Genomic DNA, 24,511 nt, shown 5'->3' on the forward strand with positions numbered 1-24,511 from the left:
CCATATCTGCTAGTGTTGCATCAAACTTTTTACCTAGGCATTTCACTGGTTTCTGGTAATCATCAATTAAAAAATAATTTTGCATACCAACATAATTATTGTAGTGGTCATTTTTTTTTCTCATTTTTTTTAAATATTGCTTTTTGTAGTTTAAAGCTATTTATTCATGAATTTTACAGATATATCAAAATGTGGGATCTGGAAACAAACTTGTACTTGTTTGGCTTTATAAATATTTTGATATGAGCGTCACTGATGAGTCTTATGTAGACGAAACGCGCGTCTGGCGTTCTAAATTATAATCCTGGTACCTTTGATAACTATTCACACAGCTTTTATATCAATCATATTTGATTTTATAAGTACATGTATCCCTGTGATGAGAGTTTATGTAACTGGGAACTTTATCAATGGAAAATTAAAACTGAATAGATTTTTCAGTCCTCACTTTCTTGAGAATATTGTCACAAAAAATTGAGAGTAGTCTTAGCCTGCCGTTCAGTTGTACATAATTAAAATTTTAAAATATAATGTAGTAGTTGTTAAATTCAATTGAATTTAAGATAATTAACTCCCAACTTAAATCAAATGTTTTGATTTAGAAGGTGCAGATCTCATTGGTCCAAATTGTCTCTATGATGAATTCTTGACTAAGGAAATGAAATAACAATAAACAACAATTAGTTTCATTATTGTCAGCCTTTATATATGTTCTAGCTGTTCTTTTGCTCATTCTTTGTATGTAGACTATCAAAAGATACCCCCCTAAAAATTGGAACAATGGCCGTCTTTTCCCTTCAGAGCTCTTCAGCTCTTTGATTTTTGTCATTTCCCTGGTCCCTCTAGACCTCATTTCCCGTTTTCCCGACACAATAATTTGACTTTCACGTGTCACGCTTACAAAAAATCGACAATCCCGCATCACGCTTAGACCTCAATGAGACCCACTTGAATAATTCTGCAAATGAATTACTGCATTGATAGATGTCCACAGAAAAATTGCCATGTTCCTCAAGAATAGATCTAGGAAACTACATGCAACAGATAAATATAAGAAGATGTGGTATGAGTGCCTATGATACAACTCTCCATCCAAGTCACAATTTTAAAAGTAAACACTATAGTTCAAAGTACAGCCTTCAACATTGAGCCTTGGCTCCAACTGAACAGCAAATAATGACTAGTGTAAAACCATTCAAACTGGAAAAACAACTGTCTAATCTATATAAAAAAAAACGTGAAACATTTATGAACCCAATGAACAAACGACAACCACATAACATCAGGTTCCTGACTTAGTACAGGTGCAAACAAATGCTGTGGGTTTAAACATTTTAATAGGCGCCAACCTTCACCCTACCCTGAAACAATAGTGTAACATCACGACAGGTCTATTTCATGTAATTTTTTGTTTCTTCAACATTTATTACCTCCATGAAAGACTAACATATGGTTTGAAATTATACATACCAATCTTTCAATCTTTGTACCAGTGATTTTGATCACTTATTTAGTGGAAGACATTAGAGTAGCCTTACACTTAGTCACAGAAGTTCTTAAGGGGTGTTAAAAAAAGAGGAGGTAAAACAGAATATTAAGAACAAATGTAAATATCATTGCAACTGTTTCTAAATAAAAAGTTTGGTTCTTATGATGATGAAATCTTCTCAAGAAAATGGCAAACATTGACAAATATACAATATATTTACTGATTTTTAAAGGGTTTAAAAAGACTAACCTCCTCAAGGTAAATGTGTTTAAACCAGCAAGCTGACCGTAGACTCAACACATTGACAGTGCCTAACAGTTTTGATGTTGTTCCTACCACATTTTTACAGGTATTCAAAACCACAAAGAACCACACTTGCTTACAGGTAAATAGATTATAAGATAAATTGTGCAATTTTAGACCAGTACAAAATGTTTGCTGTGGTATTGTAGTAAAATGTCATAGACTCAATTCTGTAGACACTATGGTTTGCAAATTAAGTATTTATTCAAGAGAATTGCCATGATATTTCAATACAATTATCATTTTCATACCCCCTTTCTAGAGTTTTACTAAACAGAATAATTTAATATTAGGCCATGCCAGCAGCATGATTGTGATAATTGTAATGTTTATGCACTTTTCCTGTCTTCCAATATTTTAGATTTTTTAATATGTTGCATAATAAATATTTTTTTCACACTTTTTTTTCAAGAACTACTGAAATATGATTCATGAAATTTTGAATAGTGGTACTGGAGAAAATGTGTTGAAAAAATAAAATTCATTCATTCAAAATTCCAAGAATCAACAAACTGAAAGAAGTGTCTGACAGTACATGTGTGAAATAGTAGTCACAAATTAATGCCAGTTTAATTCACACTTTCAAGTTTTGATGGGAAATTCTTCATTTTGACAAGGTCCCATCTTTAACACTTGATATTTTTTTTCCTTCAAAAAATCTCCAATCTCAAATGGATTAGACATGTATAATTGCATAATTTTTATTAGAAGAAAATTGATATTCTGTAATCATTTTTCTTGAGATGTCGATGACACACGCAAGGTCATTTAATCCTGGAAGCCTTTTGTTTTATTTTATAATGGTATACTCTGTAAACTTCTGTTATTAGATGTTTATTCATAGTTATACATGGACTTGATTGTAGTTGTTAAATTAAAAATAGTGGGAATTCCTAAGAATATTGGGTACAGTCTTCATGATGTCAGGATGCAGAAGTTAAAAGTTTTCATTTGATTGTCATTAAAAAGAGCACAATGGCTGTCAGTTATTCAAACAAAACTCTCAAAAGGAAAACAAATTAAAACTCTTGCTTTCAGTAAAAATAGAAATAAAAGATACAAAGAGCATTTCCAGAAACTTTTCGTTTCTTTCTTTTCATTTTAGTGGAAAATGTTATAACAGTTAAATGCTAGTTCTCTGTCTAAATTGATGTTTAATGTGGTGATATTTTCTTGGATGAGCTGCAAAACTTCAACAGAGAAAGACATTAACAGAAATGCAAGATCCCAATTAGATTGATATATGAAACTAAATTACAAATAAAGAAGAGTGTTTCCCTTTTGTATACTTCCTTTATCACTCTGTTGTGTCTCATAAATTCTGGTCGTTACATGAAAACCAATCCTATGGTTGTTTGTGATGATGACTAGTGCAGAAATTAGGAGTGATCAGTAAATATAACTTAATTGTTAAAATGAGTAAACATTTTAGAATAAACAAAAAGTTTGATTTTAATTTGCAAACCTGTCCAATTTTAGTTGTACCCTCAGCAGACATCTTGACAGTCCTGATTTGGACTGCTGAATCCATGTCAACACATTTTGTATAGGTGCCATTGCTTTAACCCACTAAACCAAATCCAAATGATATGTATGTATAAATTGTAATTAAGACAATGTGTGGTGGGCATGCGCATTCATATTGTTAAATTTCAATTTCTTGAATGCAAAGCAATAAGCATCCTATGGACACATTCTTGAAATTCTTTCAGATAACTTTTGGAGCAGTTATGAGTCTGAAGCATGCTCATAAAGGTTCTTTCCGTGATATCATTTTCATATTGGTCAAAACTTTGTTTTGCTTTCACCTGAGCTTTGAAGGAGATATTATCAAAGAATTGATAGAAAACAGCACAGAAGCTTACTTTCTAGCTCATCAGGCCCAAGCATCATGATAGGCATTGTCATTACTATAAACCAATAAATGTCTTCTAATCTGAGGATCAATTCAACATTTCAAAGTGTTTTACTAATGATACTGACAAGCCACCACAAAGATATATAAATAGAACCATACAAATAGTTAGCAAATACATATAAAAAAAGATGTGATATGATTGCCAATGAGACAGTTCTCCACAACAGACCAAAATGACATAGAAATTAATAATTACAGGTCACCCCACAACCTTCAACAATGAGCAAAGCTAATATAGCATAGTCAGCTTTAAAAGGTCTCGAAATGACAATGTAAAACAATTCAAAGGAGAATCATAACAGGCTTATTTATGTACAAAAAATAAAGAAAAAACGTATATGTAACACATAAACAAACGACAACCACTGAATTACAGGCTCCTTATATCATGTTCTCAGATATCATCTCCCAATTTAAACAAATCACGAAAAATTGAACCTATTATGTGTTGCTCTCCTAGCTATAAAATGTATCCAAAATCAAAGATGTGGAACATATTCTATCATTATCATTTGGTAACTAATGCAATTAGTGTCTCTTCCATGCCCGTCTTGAACATAAACACTAAACTAAATATTAAATAAACAACACTCCTAATGCTCAGGTTGGTTGTCATCCTGCAACACAGTTAATAACACATATAGAAAAATCATAGAACTACATTTATCATAAAACACTGTCAAACATCCAAACATACTATCCACACTCATCTGTGTCCACACTTGTATATCTTATATAAAAATATGTAGTGGTAATATGGTTGCCAATGAAACAACTAAAAGGGGTCATGATGTAAACAACTATAAGTCACCTTACAGCCTTCAACAATGAGCAAAACCTTTATGGAATACTAATGGGTAAAAGACCTTTGCATAACAAAATAAAATTTTATGAAAAAAAATAAAGATACCAAAGAAACTTTGAAAGTTGAAGACAAACTGATGAAATGGCAAACTATGAAACTGACCAATAGACAAACAACAGCCCTCTGATGATCATAACGCAACATAAAAAACCACAAAGACTAAGCAACATAAACACAATAAAAAACCATGGGTAAGCAGATCCTACTCTACATATGGTACTATTGTGCTCAAGACAGTACAGAATTAGATTATCATCTTTGTAGTTGAATCATACAGAGATTATAATTATAAACTGTAAGAACGTACTAATTACTTACAGAGTGATGCTTTTTCAGATTATTCACAGAATATTTCCTAGTTCTGAGAGGATATAAAATCATGTGAGCCAGATATAGTATGGACAAAGATTAGTATGGACAACTGTTGATCATGTTTATAAAAGGTATGTATTGTATATTGTAATGAATCTGAATACTTTGAAAAGGATTCAACATGTATTTAACTCTGCAATAACCAAGAAAGGTAAACTGTTCATTCTTAATGTTCCTGGATACTAATTTTCATGGATTGAACAACAATTTTTATTTTCTTGGATATTTGATTTCTTGGTTTTGCTTACAAGCTTAAAGACAATTTGTTCTTTGATCATGAAATTAACAAAAGTTGGTATCCCACAAATAATGATGAATCCCCATTAAGTAAATATATGTCCTGATTTGGTTAAATGCTCACTTTATTGCTGAGAGATGTCAACGTATCTTCTTATATTGTGACTATTTTTGAAAGCTAACAGCCTCTTAATTTAAGAATTTAGCTAAATTCACATAGAACTTCCAAGGTTACATTACAGTAGATTAAGCCTGATATTATTTTGTTAACAATGTTGAATATCTATCCAAGTTTTAGCATAATTATAGGGGGAAAATATTGTACGATATACATTAAACAAACAGTAATTACATAGTCTGTCTTTCTATAACCTGATGCTAATACACTCAAACATTCACAAACATTATTTGGTAAATCTGAAATTGATCTTATTCAGAAATGTCGTAGAAATAAGTGATAAATGCATTATGCCCCATTAGACGACAAATTCATTACCATCTGATGTCCGAACTAGATAACTACTTTAATGGATGAGCGTGTGGGATTTGTAATACAGTTTGTGTGGATACACTTGAATTATCGTCAGTTGATAGTGGCATGGATTGTGTCACTTGTAGTATTTAAACATTATTATTACATTATATAATTGAATTAGTATTTACGATAAGTAGATTTTGCCATTGTTTTAGTTATACTCCAGCTAAAAATGTCTGATATTTTGATTTGATAGTAACACTGAAATGTAGATAATGGCAGATAAGTTAATTTGTAAAAAACATATTTTATAGAATTAGATGATGATCATATAGAGTTTCAATGGTTATTGATATTGCATTTGAAATTAGGGATTCCGTAGTAGATGGCAAATTGTAAAATCATCAGTTATACAAGAGGGCCTGGTGGGGATCTATATTTCTGTGTCCTTTAATTTAAAGTCCATTGTTTTCTATTATTTATATTTTAGCACCCTATTATTCTCTACTCATTTATTTTTTAGGCCATTTTAGCTATATATTCTCTTCTCTTTTTGTTACCATATTGCCTTATTTTTATGCAGTTAAGCTGCATTATGCGAGCACCCTAGATTTGTGTTCTACCCAATAAATCCTGAAATACTTGCCATTGTTATTATCTAGCTTGCTACTATGTTATTTATAACTAATTGAACACTTTTTTAATACTTTTTATTCTGGATTACAAAAAAAATGACCAGAAAAACCTTAAATGATCGTCGATTTATCCAAAAGTTTTAAAGTTACACATAGGAAGTAGTGCTTATTAAGAATCCCCCAAAAATGGTTATTATATTAAAAATACATTTGAATTTTACGATAAACAGAATAAACAGAATAAAGTAGTAATCCCAAGTGAGATATCTTTGAAATTAATCCAATATTCGTTAAATTTAGATATAGTTCCAAACTGTCAAATAAAATGGAATATTCAGTATAATTCGGAATTACCGTGGAAAAAGATCTGGATAAATTTAAATAAAAGTATGTCCTCTAGGAAAGCAAATCAAATTAGCTGGAAAATTGTTCATAACATTATCTATACGGAGCAAAAACTATTTAGAATGGGCAAATCAAATAATGGCAAATGCCATTTTTGTAAAACAGAAAACGAAACTCTCACACACCTTTTTCACAACTGTAACATTATAATGGTTGTTTGGGAACACATTTTTGATGCGCTTAAAACATATAATGTACTAAATAACACAGTATATATTCCATTGAGCGAAGAACTTATCATGCTAGGAATGTACGATTACAAAAAAAAGTACAATGTCATAACTAATACGATTATGAATACAGTTAAATGGATTATTTGGAAATGTAGGAATATAATCAAATATCAGTCTAAAAGTTTTACTTCCAGCCAATTGATAGCATATGCAAAACGGGAACTGGGAAGTTTAATTGAATCTATGGACAAATCATTATCATCCAAAAAAGAAAATTTTGCAGCTGAAATAAAACTTATAATAAATCTTATACATTAGTAAGTGATGAAATAATTTGTACTTACTTTCTTTTCCTTTTTAGAACATAATACATCCAACGATAGAAATGTACAATACACGCATTTACAAGGTCGAGCATGTGACCTATAAAACCACTGACCGACACATAACAATGTAATCCAGGTGTTAAAAGTACAAAAAATTAAATGCCAATTATATAAGTAAAGGTAAATTATTGTGTAGATTGTAGTGTGTTTTGGGGGACTTTTATTAATGTATTTTATTTACTGTAGAATATTGTGAACATTTTATACGCAAACTCAATCTGTGTAATTAATATGAATGTATAACTTATGTATGGAAAAAATATTAAATAGATTTTTTTTTTTTATGATAGAGTCCACCGTTTATCCCTGGACGTTGGATCATTGTAAACACAGGGCCCCTTGTGTATTCTTCCCTGAGTTATACAAGGAAAATGTAATCAGGTGATTTTCAATAAATGTATTTCAAGTCTTAAAAAAAAAAAAAAAAAAGAATCCTTGTGTAGTTCATTATGACTTGTGCTTTTAGCTAAGATGTCAAAGAACAATTGTATGAAATATTTAATCGCCGAAAATCTCTTAAGACAAGTAGTTTAGATTTCCCAAATGACAAAAGTCGTAGGAATATTGTTTGTCATCAATACGTAGTACAACTACGTCAGTAGTCTATTATATAATAAGTTCAACTGTTCATGCTGTTGGCGGCAATTTCAAATTAGAAAAAGAAACTTTCGTAGCTTTTCAATTTGGAGGCAGGTGTGCAAATTAGCGGTGGTCCGAGGTCCGCGACCTTCCACTTTTGCAAGCGGAATTTCGACTAGGATAGTTGGTTTCTAGCTACGCCCGACGTAGTCACCTTACATTTGAAAGAAAATAAGAAATTACTTTGCAAACCTTTTCACCATGTTCACCAAAGTCTCCAATTAAACGAGCTAAAAACTTATTTTTATCATTATTATTCATGACGGCGATGTTCATTTTGTTCAACCGCTAGCTTTATACAGAAAATCGCCGACAAATATTGTATAAATTCGAGTGAAATTGTATCTGATTGACAAAAACAACATTGTAAACACATAACAATGGCGGCCGTGAAGACAAAATTTTACAAAATCGAATCCGATTCCGGAAGCGGATAAGGGTAATTCCGGGTTTGGCGATCATTTACAAAATAAATCCAAGGGGCAGGTGAAAAAATACATCTATGCATGGTAAATGAATATAAACACTAGTATTGTAAACCAAAAGATATATGTAAAAGAAAGAAAAAGCAGAAAAATATTTTATTCAGAAACTCAAAATTACTTTTTGACAAATTTTAATTTAAAAATCCAATACAACGTGACAGCTGGGAACAGTATATCTAACAATATACATGTTCATGGTCACAGTCTAAATTTTCTTTATAAATGATAAATGATGATAATGCATGTGAGATGCTTTTAAAGTGTAAAGTTTACTGCAATTTCGAGGGGTTATTTGTTTTTTCTCAATTTTGAAGGGTCAATTAAAGTAGCTAAAAGTTTCATTCTTTATTTTCACTAATAATGCAACTATATTATATATATACCTTAATGTAAGTAAATCATATGATTATATATATAGGTGGCATTCTTTGGACCACTCTACCCCCTCCTGTTTGATAACTTGGAAAAATTGAGGTAAAATTCTCGGAATATTCTTTATTAAGCTGAGAACAACCCATGCTTTGCAAATTTAAGGGGGGTGCAAGCCCGCAACCCTCCCCCGTCTGAATTCGCCCCTGCATATATTCAAGTATAGGACAATATAATAAATAAAAAATGAAATATAGGGGGAGTCCCTGTTTGAGAACTTGGAAACGGTCGAGATCCACACCCCTTAACCATATATATTCATGTTTGTGACAATATGAAAAATCAAATGAAATATAGGAAGAGTTGCTAGGGGTCACCCCACCCCTCCTGTTTTAGAATTTAAAAATGGTCGAGATCCCCATCCCTAAACCATATATATTCATGTATGGGACAATATAACAAATCAGATGAAAGATAGGGGGAGTCCCTGAGGTCACTGTTCACCCTCCTGTTTGAGAACTTGGAAATGGTCAAGATCCTTACCCCTAAACCATATATACTCATGTATGGGACAATATAACAAATCAAATGAAATATAGGGGAAGTCCCTGTGGTCATCCCAACCCTCCTGTTTGAGAACTTGGAAACGGTGGAGATCCCCACACCAAAACAATATATATTCATGTATGGATCAATATAACTAATTAAATGAAATATAGGGGGAGTCCCTTGGGTCACCCTACCCCTTCTGTTTGAGAACTTGGAAACCAATGAGATCCCCACCCCTAAACCATATATATTCATGTATGGCACAATATAACAAATAAAATGAAATGTAGGGGAAGTCCCTAGGGTCACCCTACCCCTAGTGGCGGATCCAGAAATTTTTATAAGTGGGGCCCACTTACTGACCTAAGAGGGGCCCGCTCCAGTCACGCTTCAGTGATTCCCTATATAAGCAACCAAATTTTTTCCAAAAAAGGATGGGGGCTTGGCCCCCGGCCCCCCTAAATCCTCTGCCTACCCCTACCTGTTTGAGAACTTGAAAACCGTTGAGATCCCCACCCCTAGATTATATTTATTCATATGTATGGGACAAAATAACAAATCATTTACATTTACTATGGGCAGGTCAGTCAGACCTCACCTTTGATCCCTGTTGTAGTGAACATTTGTCTAATTCGTGTCTCATAACTTTTGTACTATAGAACACAAACTCAGTTTTCTTTCCAGGGAAACCAGTCCATTCATACTATTACATGTTCATACTAAGTCAAATTGAACTTCTAGCAGTCAAATAAAACCAAGGTTAACTACCAAGTAGAACAACTGCAATCATTGGGAACTTGTACCACTGCAGACTCACCATAAAAAATATACATTGATACCGTATATGCATTGCTTTTGAAACCTTGATAACATATAAATTATTTGCCTTAACCCTTTCCTCCGTTGAATTTTTTTTTTTTGCATACTTGATTCGCATAGGATTTTTCAATAAAATCCTGAAAATATGCTTTTAAGTATTAATGCATTGCGAAAAACAAATATTTCATCAAATAAATTTAAGTCAGATATTCCTATGATATTCCTTTTCATATTGGATACACATTTTATTAAGTCTACTGCAGACACTTTGTAGTCAAAGCTTTTCAACAGAGGTACTACACAGGCGTCAAAAGGCGTCATTATGGAGTAAAGGGGGTGGCATCAAAAGGCGTCACTATGGAGGAAAGGGTTAATAAATAAATCATTAGATAAACATGAATGTACTATATATAAATGTTTAATGTTGAGGCAACATTGCCACAGTTTTCATAATTACGGTTGCCTTGGTTTTTGGTTAACTGCCTTCAGCGCTTACAGCGCTTTGATTTGTTGAGCCTGCGACTTTTGTCGCAGAAAGCTTATTATAGGGATAGTGCTCTGTCAGACAGTTTTAACTTGACCTCAACAACATTTTATGGATTCGGTGAACAAGGTTAAGTTTTAAAGGTCAAGTCCATATCTCTGATACTATAAGCAATAGGTCTAGTGTATTCAGTGTATGGAATAATTGTATGGTATACATGTACAACTGGCAGGTGTCATCAAACCTTGACCTCATTTTCATGGTTCAGTGGTTACAGTTAAGTTTTTGTGTTTTGGTCTGTTTTTATATGACTGCAAAATTTTTTGCGGTCATATATTGTTATCACGTCGTCGTCGTCAACGTCGTCCAAAGACGTATGGTTTCCGGATAATAACTTTAGTATAAGTAAAAAGAAATCAACAAAATTTTGACACAATGTTTATAACCACAAAAGGAAGTTTGGGATTGATTTTGGGGGTTATGGTCCGTAAGGTTAGGGATTGGGGGCCCAAAGGGGCCAAAAACAAGCATTTATCTATTGCAAGACAATAAGTTGTGTATAAGTATTTTGATTGTTCTGAAATTGTACCACATTGTTTAATACCATAAGTAGAAGGTTGGGATATATTTTAAGGGTTATGGAGCAAACAGTCTAGGAATAAAGGGTCAAAAAGGGACAAAGACAAGCATTTTGTAGTTTCAAGACAATAAATTGGAATTATCTTTCTTTGTCCAGAATGGTTGTTGAATCACCTAAAGCCAATGTTTATGAAATTTTCTTTGAAAATTGGAGTTATCTTTCTTTGTCCAGAATAATAGTTGAATCAACTTAAATCAATGCTATATACAATATACAATGCAATATTCACTTTTACTACCAACTGATAAATTAAAGCAATCTTTACCATTCAGTGATTACAAGCACTTTGATAACCATTCTAGGGTTATGCCCCTTTACAAGTGGAAAAGTTGACAGGGTTTGACAGATTTTTTTCGTTTCTGTTCACTTAACTTAAGTTTGTCTCAACTAAATTTAATGAAATGTGTACATAATGCTTATTACCTCTAAACTCAGTTTAAGTTAAATTTTTGGCAGCTTCACTTTCACAGTTCTTCAGTTATGTCCCTTTATAACATTATATGCTAGCGGGGGCATCATCTGTGTCCCTTTGGACACATTCCCCATTTATTTTTTTAGAAGTTACTTCTTATTTATATTAATTTTAACCATGACTGTATGACATTTAATATTTGAATACTTTATGATGTATTTAAATGAGTAGTTATTGTTGCAAATAAAATTGAGAGAGGAAATGGGGAATGTGTCAAAGCGATAACAACCCTACCATAGAGCAGTCAACAGCCGAAGGCCACCAATGGGTCTTCAATGTAGCGAGAAACCCGGCACCTGGAGGCGTCCTTCAGCTGACCCCTTAAAATATGTATACTAGTTCAGTGATAATGGTTGTCATACTAAACTCTGAATTATACACTAGAAACTGAAATTAAAAATTATACAAGACTAACAAAGGCCAGAGGCTCCTGACTTGGGACAGGCGCAAAATTGTGGCGGGGTTAAACATGCTTGTGAGATTTCAACCCTCCCCCTATACCTCTAGCCAATGTAGATAAGAAAACGCATAACAATATGCACATGAAAATTCAGTTCAAGAGAAGTCTTGAGTCCGATGTCAGAAGATGTAACAAAAGAAAATAAACAAAATGACAATAATACATAAATAACAACAGACTACTAGCAGTTAACTGACATGCCAGCTCCAGACCTCAATGAAACTGATTGAAAGATTATGTCTTCATCATATGAATATCAGGCACAATTCCTCCGGTTAGAGGTTTAGTATCATACTATCATAAAATATATGAGAAGAACATTTTAAATTGTTATTTGTATGGAGAGTTGTCTCATTGGCACTCACACCACATCTTCCTATATCTATATAACCCGTGTCATGCCAACAACTGTTTTTTAAAAATGAATGTGTTTAGTTCTGGTGCAAAGACCCTATAAGTGAATCAATATTAAAGCCAAAATATGCAATCTTTAATGACTTGACAACAGTATCGTAACTATATCCCTTCTTAATATGTCTGTTTAAAGGTTTTGTAAGCTTTTGAGGTGAATACTGACATTTTTGTGCTTTGTAAAGAATATTACCATACAAGATAGGACAACAAATGGAAGTTTTTAACGAATTAGATTGGCTATACAGCCCTTGTACAGTCGGCTTGGTGCCAGAAGGCGTTTGGTGAGCTTTTAAATAATTTGTGCCATCAGTCAGGAACGGGTGGTGGACACCATTTTGGAGGTCGCCATCTTGATTTTGTGAGCTGTTTTGAATTGGTATTGTTGAGAATAGTTCGAAGTTATAACGTTACGTTTCCCATATTTACGTTCACATGTTTGTGACGTTTCTTACACCTTGTATGGGCTTCGCCATTGTAAATATTATACGCAAAGTAAACAACGCAAAGTACATATACGACTTATTTAGTTTATTCCACACATTTATGGTGCCGTGACCAGGATAAGAAGGACAGCAAGCTAAAAGCAGTCAGAGCTGGTCACAAAAGTGCAGTAAAGAGACTTTTACGGAAAACGGAAGATGATTCAAACTTGGACAATGAAGAAAGTGCTGAACTTTTAGATATGTTTCCATATAGTCTACCGTTTCAACATCTGTCGTGTTGTTATCTATTCCTAACGACTCTAATTCCCAAAATTTTTCTAAATTGAACTCCTCTGGTTTGTGCGATGTCAATATGTTGTACAAACCTACATTACTCTGTTGACCATTAGACGTCGGAATTGGACCAGACAACAACTAACCAAGTTTGGATTTTACGGCGGTTGGACCATTTCCTCTTGATATTGTATCCTACGAATTCCCAATAGAAATCAGCTCCGATGAGCCAGGAAATTTCAAAAGAAGAGTTGTCTTCTGTAAATGGATGAGCTAAACGTAATCCTTTCAGGTACTTGAATTCTCGTATACCACTACCGATGTAATTCGTTAACGGGCTGGCGATGTTTGGTACTACTAGAACCTCAACTGGAATTTTCGTTCTATTTATCGACTCTACGTATACGCGTGCTCTTGACAAATGATGGACTTTGCTGTCGGTACTTCCAAATGCCGATAAATGTATGGTTTCTGTTCCTAGTATTTCTAAATCTATTTTCGACGCTAACTCCTCGGTTACAAAAGAGTGCTGTGCTCCTTCATCAAACAAAATGTGCGTATCAACATATCGATTTCCCCCAACTTGTGCAACGGCAGTTTTTAGAAGCACGTTCAAAGGGGATTTTTCTTCAGACGAATGAAAACTTACGGCGATCAATGTATTTTCGCTATCATCAACTACGGCATTTACTGACGTTTGCTTATCATTAGTACATGTATTTTCATGGCAGAGACTTGTGTGGTGCTTTTTATGGCACTGGCGGCAGCTAAATTTCGATTTACAATCTACGGAACGGTGTGATCCTAAGCAGTTAAAACATAACTTCTTTTCTTTGACGATTGATAGGCGTGTGTCGTTATCTGTAACATTTGGGCATTTTGCAGGGTCATGTAAATTCTGTCAGAATATGTAAGGTGTTTCGTTACGTTTCGTTCCACACAGGTATGTTGACTATTTTGATGTAATATTCTTCACAACGGCTGCTTTCAGGGCCAGTTTGGTCAGCTTGGCAACCCGCTAACCTTGATGATTGAGAACTGGTAGATGAGTCGTCGACGATGTATTAAAGATGACAGGCAGCATTATCAGGACCAAAGCCGCCAGGCAGTGAAATGATGGTCAATCATCTAACACCCAGGATACAGCCCTCGGACGTTAATAGGCATTACAGTCCCCCATCTACAATGGGTTGTTGAGAGCATGTTAATGCGGGTATACGCCAACTATTACGTTTACTGTACCGCATTGGATTGGTTTCTGTCATCTAAAGTAGTAAGTCGTTGATCATCTAAAAGTAAACCCTCATCAAAGATACCGGGTAAAGTAGAGCTGGCCAGCACGTCCGTTCAGCTGTAATGACTGAGACGTGACCCATATGAGAATGAGATTGATAATGAATGATGCAAATACCCTATAAGTGAATCAATATTAACACCAAAATATGCAATCTTTAATTACCTGACAACAGTATCGTAACTATATCCCTTCTTTATAAGTCTATTTAAAGGTTTTGTTAGCTTCTGAGGTGAATACTGACATTTTTGTGCTTTATATAGAATATTTCCATAAAAAATTGGATGTGAAATACCTGAACATATAAGAAGTCTGCATGTTGAGTTATATTTACGAATTATTTCCTTATACTGATGATAAAATTTAGTTAATGTTTTGACTAGTTTGTGATATCATAAACCCTGATGTAATAATTTTTCAGTAATACATAAATTTCTCTCGCTAAAATCTAATACATTGTTACATACATGAGGGAAGCTTACAAGTTGAGATATATAAACATCATAAGATGGTGACAAGGGAACGTCACCATCTAAAAATGGATAATTAACGATAGGAAATGAAAAATCATCTCTTATCATAAATTTTTGTATAAAGCTTCCTGTTAATGATGAAGATATCAAGATCAAGGAAAGGGCAGTGGTCATTATTAGTATTAGCTTTATTTAAAGTAAGTTCAACAGGATAAATTTCCTAAGTATACAAATACTACTGAAGTCGTCATTATTGAGAGCCAATATATCATCCAAATATCTAAAAGTATTGTTAAATTTTTGTATCAAATGTTGTTTCTATGGATCTTTCCTAATTTTAGTCATAAATTGTAACTCATAACAATACAAAAACAGGTCAGCAATAAGTGGTGCACAGTTAAGGTGCGTTTACACGGTACGATTTTCCATCTGATTTTATACTGGCGCTCAGGTTAATCGTATAGCATTCTGTTTACACGATACGTTTTTCCATCTGATTTTGAACAGATTTGAACAAGTGCTTTTTGCTTGATAATTGAACAAATATCACGTCAAGTATCATAAAACTAAAACGGAATAAGTTTGGATATAATATTTTCCTTCTTTAATTTATTAATTTCTAATGGCATATACAATGCTATTCTTTCGACATTATGACGTTTCGTTTTGTGGAAGACCGTCAATTGCATGTTTTTTGGCAATATTTATGGAAGCTTGAAACAGTTACGAAGAACCGTTCTGTATTTTTAGACTTTAAATCTTAGACATCTATGGTGTACCAAGAAAAAATCTATATAACCCTAAATCTCCACTGTACTTCAAAACAATAAACATACATCTTGAATATTTTTATCTTGTATGTATATATATATATATGTTTACTTTCCATATCTGATCCTAATAACGTGGCACATTCTTTTCTGATCAGTTTTTTATACGCCCGTCAAAATTGTGACGGGACGTATTATGCATGTACACAATATCTGGCGTCTGTCTGTCCGTATGTCTGTCCGGCGTAAACATGTCGCACCTTAACTTGAGAATGACTTATTTAAATTTCATGAAACTTAACACAGTTGTTTTTTATGATGTTCGACCGATCTGTATACTTCTTTGTAACTAAAACAGGGGGGTGTTTTTGAGGAAAGACGGCTTCAAGTCGTGAATCCCCTATAGGGTTGACCAGAGTGACATTCCCTCACATCATTCATTTTGTTTTTATAGTGTGGAAAACCCCCCATCAAATCTTACTCGGAGATTGATGAGAAGGAAACACACAAATGAATAGATTGACTTTAAACACTTTTCTACACATTTCCCTTCTGTTTCTAGCGATTTATCATATTTTGAGCTCTCTTTTACACTCTTTACGTTTCTTTTACAATCCAGAAAAATCAGTATGACGAGATATTCTAAATATATCCAACCTACATTATATTATATAATGACGTCATTGTAGGAATACCACACTGTGCAGAAGCAGGGATATCCTTCACTGGTTATTTTAATCATTCTCAGAGTGCGTGCACTAATTATAAATTGTTATTTGTTAAATTTCAACATAATTATGTTTGGTGTAGATGATTCAAACATCAACATGCAATACTTTAATTTGTAGGTCAACAACTTTCAAAGTAAACAAAGTTCGTGGAGATACATGAGATTGGGGAGAGAAACTTTTTTTTTCATTTTTTCTGTAAAATTCTGTTTTGTGAATCTTCCTCCAAATCAGGAGCACCTCAATTGATGAGTAATTATCCACTAAAATAAAACTTGAAAATGTGACATTTAGTATATGATTAGTAGTCTTCCATTAAAACTAAATTGTGTGTAACAACAAATAAATCATTGTAATGGTAAAAAATAAAATAAAATAAAAAGTTGCATTTTATAGTTTAAACCTATTTATTCATGAAATTTACAAATATTTCAAAATGTAGGATCTGGAAACAAGCTTCACACAGTTTACATCAATCATATTATTTTTTATTAGTACCTGTATCCCTGTGATGAGAGTTGTAACTGGGAACTTTATCAATGGAAATTTAAATTAAATGGATTTTTTCATCCTAACTTTCTTAAGAAAAAAAAATAAAAATCTTAGAGTACTGTCACAAAAAATGGAAAATGGCCTAGCCTGCAGTTCAGTGGTACACAATTAAGATTTCAGAAAACATTGTAGTTGTTGTTAAATGACAGAAATCAGTTGAATTTTACATAATTAACTATCAACTTTTAATGGAATGTTTAGATTTAGAAGGAGATCTCTTGGTCCAAATTGAATCCTAAACTAAGGAAACAAAATTAGATTAAACAACAATAATTGACTTTAATATTGTCAACCTTTCTACATTTTCTAGCTGTTCTTTTTTTCATTCTTTATATGAAGACTATCAAGAGATACCCTCCCCCCCCCCCCCCCCAAAAAAAAAAAGACAAGGGTCATCTTTCCCCTCAGAGCTATTCAGCTCTTTGATTTTCACATGTCACGCCTTATCTCAAAAACAATTTATGATTATTGCTTAAAACTTTACACACTTCTTAATTATATTAATCTAAAGATCTGTATACTTTTTGGTGATGATTCAAAATTTTACATATTGAGTACATGTATTTTGTAAAAAAAAGGGGGAGGGGGTTTCACATGAATGGTTAACTATTGCAAAAGATTTCAATGAGAAATGGAATTTTCTTAACTGCTTGGGTGTGGTTGATGGAAAACATGTGGTTATCCAAGCCCCAAATAATAGTGGGTCGTACTTCTACAACTATAAGAATACAAACAGTGTAGTACTTATGGCAGCAATTGACGCAAGCTACAGGTTTATTTATGTTGATGTTGGAACCAATGGAAAAACCAGAATATATATGAAATACAGCATTATTAAGTTAGAATTTACATAGAGTTTTCGTCACTTTTTTTCACTATATATCATATATAAAAAACTACACTATTTTTTTCAAAAACATTTTGTGGGAATATTTCTAGAAGGGTTTTAATAAACTTGGTACATAGAGAAGCAGACTTTTCACAGACTAATTTGTTTATTTTTATTTTTTAGTTTTTAAATTGTCGACTGAAATATAGCCCCGTTTTTTGTGTTACTCTGCATAAAAATGCTGTATATTTCACACAAATTCAAGAGAAATCCAAAATAATTAATTGAAAAAAATAGGACCAAATAAACTTTTATTAATTTAATTCTTTATTTATTTTAATAAAGAGGATTGCCAACAGCCAGAGGTTACGTCTCCTCAAATATACTTTTGATCGCCAATAATTCCATTTGATTCCCCTTTTACTTTTAGTGTATAACTATGCCGTGATAATATCTTTTTACTGCGAAAAGCTCCATCTCCTCTTTTCGACACACGTTTCTTCATTTCATTCCTTGTAAAGTTGAATGCTGCTTGTGGCTTCTTGTGAAATATAATGGATGCATGTGTAGTGGGGTATATCACAATAACAAATATCACTAAGTCTGTGATACAATATGCAGTATTGTATATGTGTATGACTATTATATATTTACATTCTTTGTTATTATCATTAAAGGTAAACAACTCGCATAAAAGTTCAATACTTTTTATAAGGCACATTTAGGGTAATTAGTTTTTATTTTTAGAAGTTTATCATGAGTTATCATACATCCTTCTAAAACTGGACTTTGTAAACTATATTTTCTGGTTTTGCATGCTACTAGTTTTAATACGGAAATACTTCCTTTTAAACAAACTCTGTTATGGTCTTTTAAGTATAATATGAGTCATCGAAAAAAAATAATTTGTTATGTACTTGCAAATCAGCCGTTTAAATTAAATATTAAACTAAAGTAATTTGAATTAAGATCAATATCTAGAACATACCTTCTATTTTCATAATAGAATCAATGCGATCTACAGATTTTTTCCTCTCATATTTATCCCTGTACGCTGCACTATTGACATCCCATAGTGCAGGTTTTGCTTCGTATAATTCTATAAGAAGAACATCTTTTCCCAAATCATCTTCACTTTCTTCTCTCGCGCCAGTATCAGCCATCATTAAAGTTTGTGAAGAGTTCAAAAAGGTCGAAAATGTTATGATACAAGAATGACTATATATATAGATAGTTAAACAAGGATTTGTGATGAAAAGAACAGATATTTATCAAATGATTATCAAACATTTTGAAAAATTTCAACGTTAAACAATAGTGTTGATCAAAAGTATGTTTAACTTAGAAAAAGGGTGGGGGGGGGGGGGGTTCGAAACTCCATGATTTTTCTTTGAGTATTTTTTTGTGTGTTGCTTTTATAGTATAGAAATGCAGGAACTTGTACAGATTTGTCATTTTTCCGTTCACACAATGCGTTTTTGAACAGATTTGTCAGATGAAAATAGGGTACCAACCGATTTGAAACAACTTTTTGATTAACAAAACGACATCTGATTTTAGTGTTTACACAGTGCGATTTTTGACGAAATGACATCACAGGTAAAAAGTCGGATGGAAATCAGATGGAAAAACAAAATTTGAAGTTCATTAGACCACATTCATTCTGTGTCAGAAACCTATGCTGTGTCATTTATTTAATCACAATCCAAATTCAGAGCTGTATCCAGCTTGAATGTTGTGTCCATACTTGCCCCAACCGTTCAGGGTTTGACCTCTGCGGTCATATAAAGCTGCTCCCTGCGAAGCATCTGATTCTTATACTTTGTGCAATAGGTTCACTATATTTGGTGTATGGAATGATTGTAAGGTGTGAATGTTTAGCTAGCAGGTGTCATCTGACCTTGACCTCATTTTCATGGTTCAGTGGTCAAAGTTATTTTTTTTTAGATTTGGTCTTTTTTTTCTAACACTTTATGCAATAGGTCAACTCTATTTGGTGTATGGAAATATTTTATGATGTGCATGTTAGTCTGGTAGGTTTTATTTGACCTTGACCTCATTTTCACAGTTCATTGCTCAGTGTTCAGTTTTTCTGTTTTGGTCTGTTTATTTTAAACTATAAGCAATAGGTTATCTATATTTGTTGCATTGAAGAATTGTAAGCTTTACATGTCTGCCTGGCATGGTTCATCTGACATTGACTTTAATTTTATGGTTCATTAGTCAATGTTTAGTTTTCTTGGTTAAGTCTGTTTCTTAGAAACTATAAGCAATAGGTGAACTATACTTAGTGTATTGAATGATTGTAAGGTGTACATATATTTCTTGTTTGGTTTATATGACCTTGACCTCATTTTTTTGGACAATGTTAAGTTTATGTGATAGTTGTAGTAAAGCATTATATTTAGGACTATCAACATAATATCAATGATTAGTAAAGAAGGCGAGACATTTCAGTGTGTGCACTCTTGTTATTATTTTTTGTAAACATCTGATAGATGTTAAAATATTAACTATTTATAAATCAATATTGCAATATTTTAATTCAAGTACAATTTTAGTTCATTGTTTATGAAGTCAGTTTGTTTACTGAAGTATTTTAGTCTGTTGCAGACATTGTGCATCAGTAAGTGCTAGTAAGAGATAAAGGTGCAGTATCACCACGCAAACAAATCAGAAATAAAGCCTTGATGGATTTCTAATTTTCCCGTCATTTTTCCCAATCACCAAACAAGGACATACTGCCAACTGAAGCATCAATATGTTGGCATTTCACTTACTAATTGTTTATCAGACACAAGATGAATCCATAAAGGAACTTCAACCTGTATAGTATTGTTTTTATATCTCCGTCAAAATGGGCTAATTTACTCACCAAACCATAGATAGGTCTTCTGAAGAACCTCAAATTATATATCGATTTTTGGATTGTTAACTCTTGACTCTATCCCGGTGGTAATATAATGAACATGTTTTGACATCGATGTCAAGTTTTTTCTTTATTTTTGACTTGTTTTTCACAATTTCCTGTTAAAGAAGCTCTTCTATACAATATTAGTTGTGTAACAAAAATACCCAAGGGAAATGTACTGCATTAGTTTAGATTAATTTGGTGTCAAATAATTCTTACATCATAAAGGGACATTAATGAACAAGCAATCCTGGGATATTTTTCACTGCTAACTTCAATCTTTTATGCATAAAAAAATGAGTGAGCATTAGAAATTCAAAAAAATTCGACATATATAAATTATTGTTAATCTTTTTTCCTAGAATTGGGTTTGTTTCTGAGTAATTATTATTGATTGGTTGATTATAATTTTACGTCCATCAGCACTTAAAATGCTATAGCAGGATGAAAGCTCTCACATATATTATGTTAGGTATACTATAGGTTAAAATGTATACAGTCTTCAAAAAACATTTGCAAAAATTAATTTGTATTTAACCAAACTGGGTCTATGTGTCTGCTTCAGAATACTTATTTGATGACATATTTTGAAATTAATGATTTGTCAAAATGTAATTGAAATCATTTCAAAAAATATAATAAAAAGAATGGGTCAATAGGCTTTTTTTCACACTTTAGGTTGTGGATATTTGTCTGATATTTCATAGATTTTGCATGAAAACCCCAATTTTGAACTATTAAAAGAAAACTACACTATATAATCTTTAGATAGAATACAAGAAGAACTTTGATAATATGCTCTCAGGTAAGAAAAATCAAGTGTGTCACCGGGCTCATTGTCTTGCTACAATACAAAATAGATCAATTAAAAGTTAGTTTATCTGAGTTATCTCCACTTATGTTGAAAAGTGGAATCAAATGAATCAAACAAAATGCCCTAAAGTACACAAAAAGTACACAAAAAGACTCATCATTTTCTATATTAACATGAAAAGTTTTACACATGAATTACATGCTACTCTTGAAATTTGCACATTTCATTAAAGATCCAGACCAATAGTTATCTGTTATTTCAAAATCCAAGATGGAGGAAGACCCCCCCCCCCCCCCCCAGCTACCTATATGACTTTCTGTAAGTTTTAACCATATCTACTACCAACTGTTGACTTGTAATTTGCCCTTAAATTTTAAAAAGAGGTTGAACAGCTACTAAAATTTAGTTATACACTTCCAAATAGTTTGTTTTGTATCTAAAAAATTATTAGAATATTCTTTTCCTCCTATTTAAGCAATTGATACTAAAGTTATAAAAGTGTGCTATCAGTCTCTGATGATGTATAAGTATTTGAATGCCATTTTTGGTACTATCAGTCTCTGATGATGTATAAGTATTTGAATGCCATTTTTTGGTACTATCTGTCTCTGATGATATAAGTATTTTAATGCCATTTTGGTACTATCTGTGTACTGATGATGTATAAGTATTTGAATGCCATTTTTGGTACTATCTGTCTCTGATGATGTATAAGTATTTGAATGCCATTTTTGGTACTATCAGTCTCTGAGGATATGTATAAGTATTTTAATGCCATTTTTGGTACTATCTGTCTCTGATGATGTATAAGTATTTGAATGCCATTTTTGGTACTATCTGTGTACTGATGATGTATAAGTATTTTAATGCCATTTTTGGTACTACCTGTCTCTGATGATATAAGTATTTGAATGCCATTTTTGGTATTATCAGTCTCTGAGGATATGTATAAGTTTTTGAATACCATTTTTGGTACTATCTGTCTCTGATGATGTGTATAAGTATTTGAATACCATTTTTGGTACTATCTGTCTCTGATGATGTGTATAAGTATTTGAATGCCATTTTTAGGTACTAACAGTCTCTGGGATATGTGTAAGTATTTTAATGCCATTTTTGGTACTATCTGTCTGATGATGTATAAGTATTTGAATGCCATTTTTGGTACTATCTGTCTCTGATGATTTAAGTATTTGAATGCCATTTTTGGTACTATCAGTCTCTGAGGATATGTAAGAGTATTTGAATGCCATTTTTGGTACTATCTGTCTCTGATGATGTGTATAAGTATTTGAATGCCATTTTTGGTACTATCTGTCTCTGATGATATAAGTATTTGAATGCCATTTTTGGTACTATCAGTCTCTGAGGATATGTATAAGTATTTGAATGCCATTTTTGGTACTATCAGTCTCTGAGGATATGTATAAGTATTTGAATGCCATTTTTGGTACTATCTGTCTCTGATGATGTGTATAAGTATTTGAATGCCATTTTTGGTACTATCTGTCTCTGATGATGTGTATAAGTATTTGAATGCCATTTTTTGGTACTATCTGTCTCTGATGATGTGTATAAGTATTTGAATGCCATTTTTGGTACTATCTGTCTCTGATGATATAAGTATTTGAATGCCATTTTTTGGTACTATCTGTCTCTGATGATGTGTATAAGTATTTGAATGCCATTTTTGGTACTATCTGTCTGATGATGTATAAGTATTTGAATGCCATTTTTGGTACTATCTGTCTCTGATGATGTATAAGTATTTGAATGCCATTTTTTGGTACTATCTGTCTCTGATGATGTGTATAAGTATTTGAATGCCATTTTTGGTACTATCTGTCTCTGATGATGTATAAGTATTTGAATGCCATTTTTGGTACTATCTGTCTCTGATGATGTGTATAAGTATTTGAATGCCATTTTTGGTACTATCTGTCTCTGATGATGTGTATAAGTATTTGAATGCCATTTTTGGTACTATCTGTCTCTGATGATGTTTAAGTATTTGAATGCCATTTTTGGTACTATCTGTCTCTGATGATGTGTATAAGTATTTGAATGCCATTTTTGGTACTATCTGTCTTTGATGATGTGTATAAGTATTTGAATGCCATTTTTGGTACTATCTGTCTCTGGTGATGTGTATAAGTATTTGAATGCCATTTTTGGTACTATCTGTCTCTGATGATATAAGTATTTGAATGCCATTTTTTGGTACTATCTGTCTCTGATGATGTGTATAAGTATTTGAATGCCATTTTTTGGTACTATCTGTCTCTGATGATGTGTAGAAGTATTTGAATGCCATTTTTGGTACTATCTGTCTCTGATGATGTATAAGTATTTGAATGCCATTTTTGGAACTATCTGTCTCTGGTGATGTGTATAAGTATTTGAATGCCATTTTTGGTACTATCTGTCTCTGATGATATGTATAAGTATTTGAATGCCATTTTTGGTACTATCTGTCTCTGATGATGTGTATAAGTATTTGAATGCCATTTTTGGTACTATCTGTGTACTGATGATGTATAAGTATTTGAATGCCATTTTGGTACTATCTGTCTCTGGTGATGTGTATAAGTATTTGAATACCATTTTTGGTACTATCTGTCTCTGATGATGTGTATAAGTATTTGAATGCCATTTTGGTACTATCTGTCTCTGATGATGTATAAGTATTTGAATGCCATTTTTGGTACTATCTGTCTCTGATGATGTGTATATGTATTTGAATGCCATTTTTGGTACTATCTGTGTACTGATGATGTTTAAGTATTTAAATGCCATTTTGGTACTATCTGTGTACTGATGATGTATAAGTATTTA

The 24,511-nt window shown here is 32.6% G+C and overlaps 1 protein-coding gene across 3 annotated transcripts in view; it reads left to right on the plus strand.

The window, feature by feature from the left end:
• LOC139517900 (leukocyte tyrosine kinase receptor-like) overlaps positions 1–24,511 on the plus strand; it is a 296,261-nt gene that overhangs the window by 9,370 nt on the left and 262,380 nt on the right. For 2 of the 3 annotated variants that reach the window (XM_071309392.1, XM_071309394.1), the window contains exons 2-3: positions 1,722–1,874; positions 4,912–5,018. In XM_071309392.1, the coding sequence (XP_071165493.1) occupies positions 5,006–5,018 (13 nt within the window). In that variant the 5' untranslated portion in view covers positions 1,722–1,874; positions 4,912–5,005. Of the gene's footprint in view, positions 1–1,721; positions 1,875–3,271; positions 3,384–4,911; positions 5,019–24,511 lie in introns of all 3 variants that reach the window. The other variant, XM_071309393.1, reaches the window with a different exon arrangement.

Source organism: Mytilus edulis, chromosome 3 (assembly GCF_963676685.1).
Source record: "Mytilus edulis chromosome 3, xbMytEdul2.2, whole genome shotgun sequence".
Classification (NCBI taxonomy): domain Eukaryota; kingdom Metazoa; phylum Mollusca; class Bivalvia; order Mytilida; family Mytilidae; genus Mytilus; species Mytilus edulis.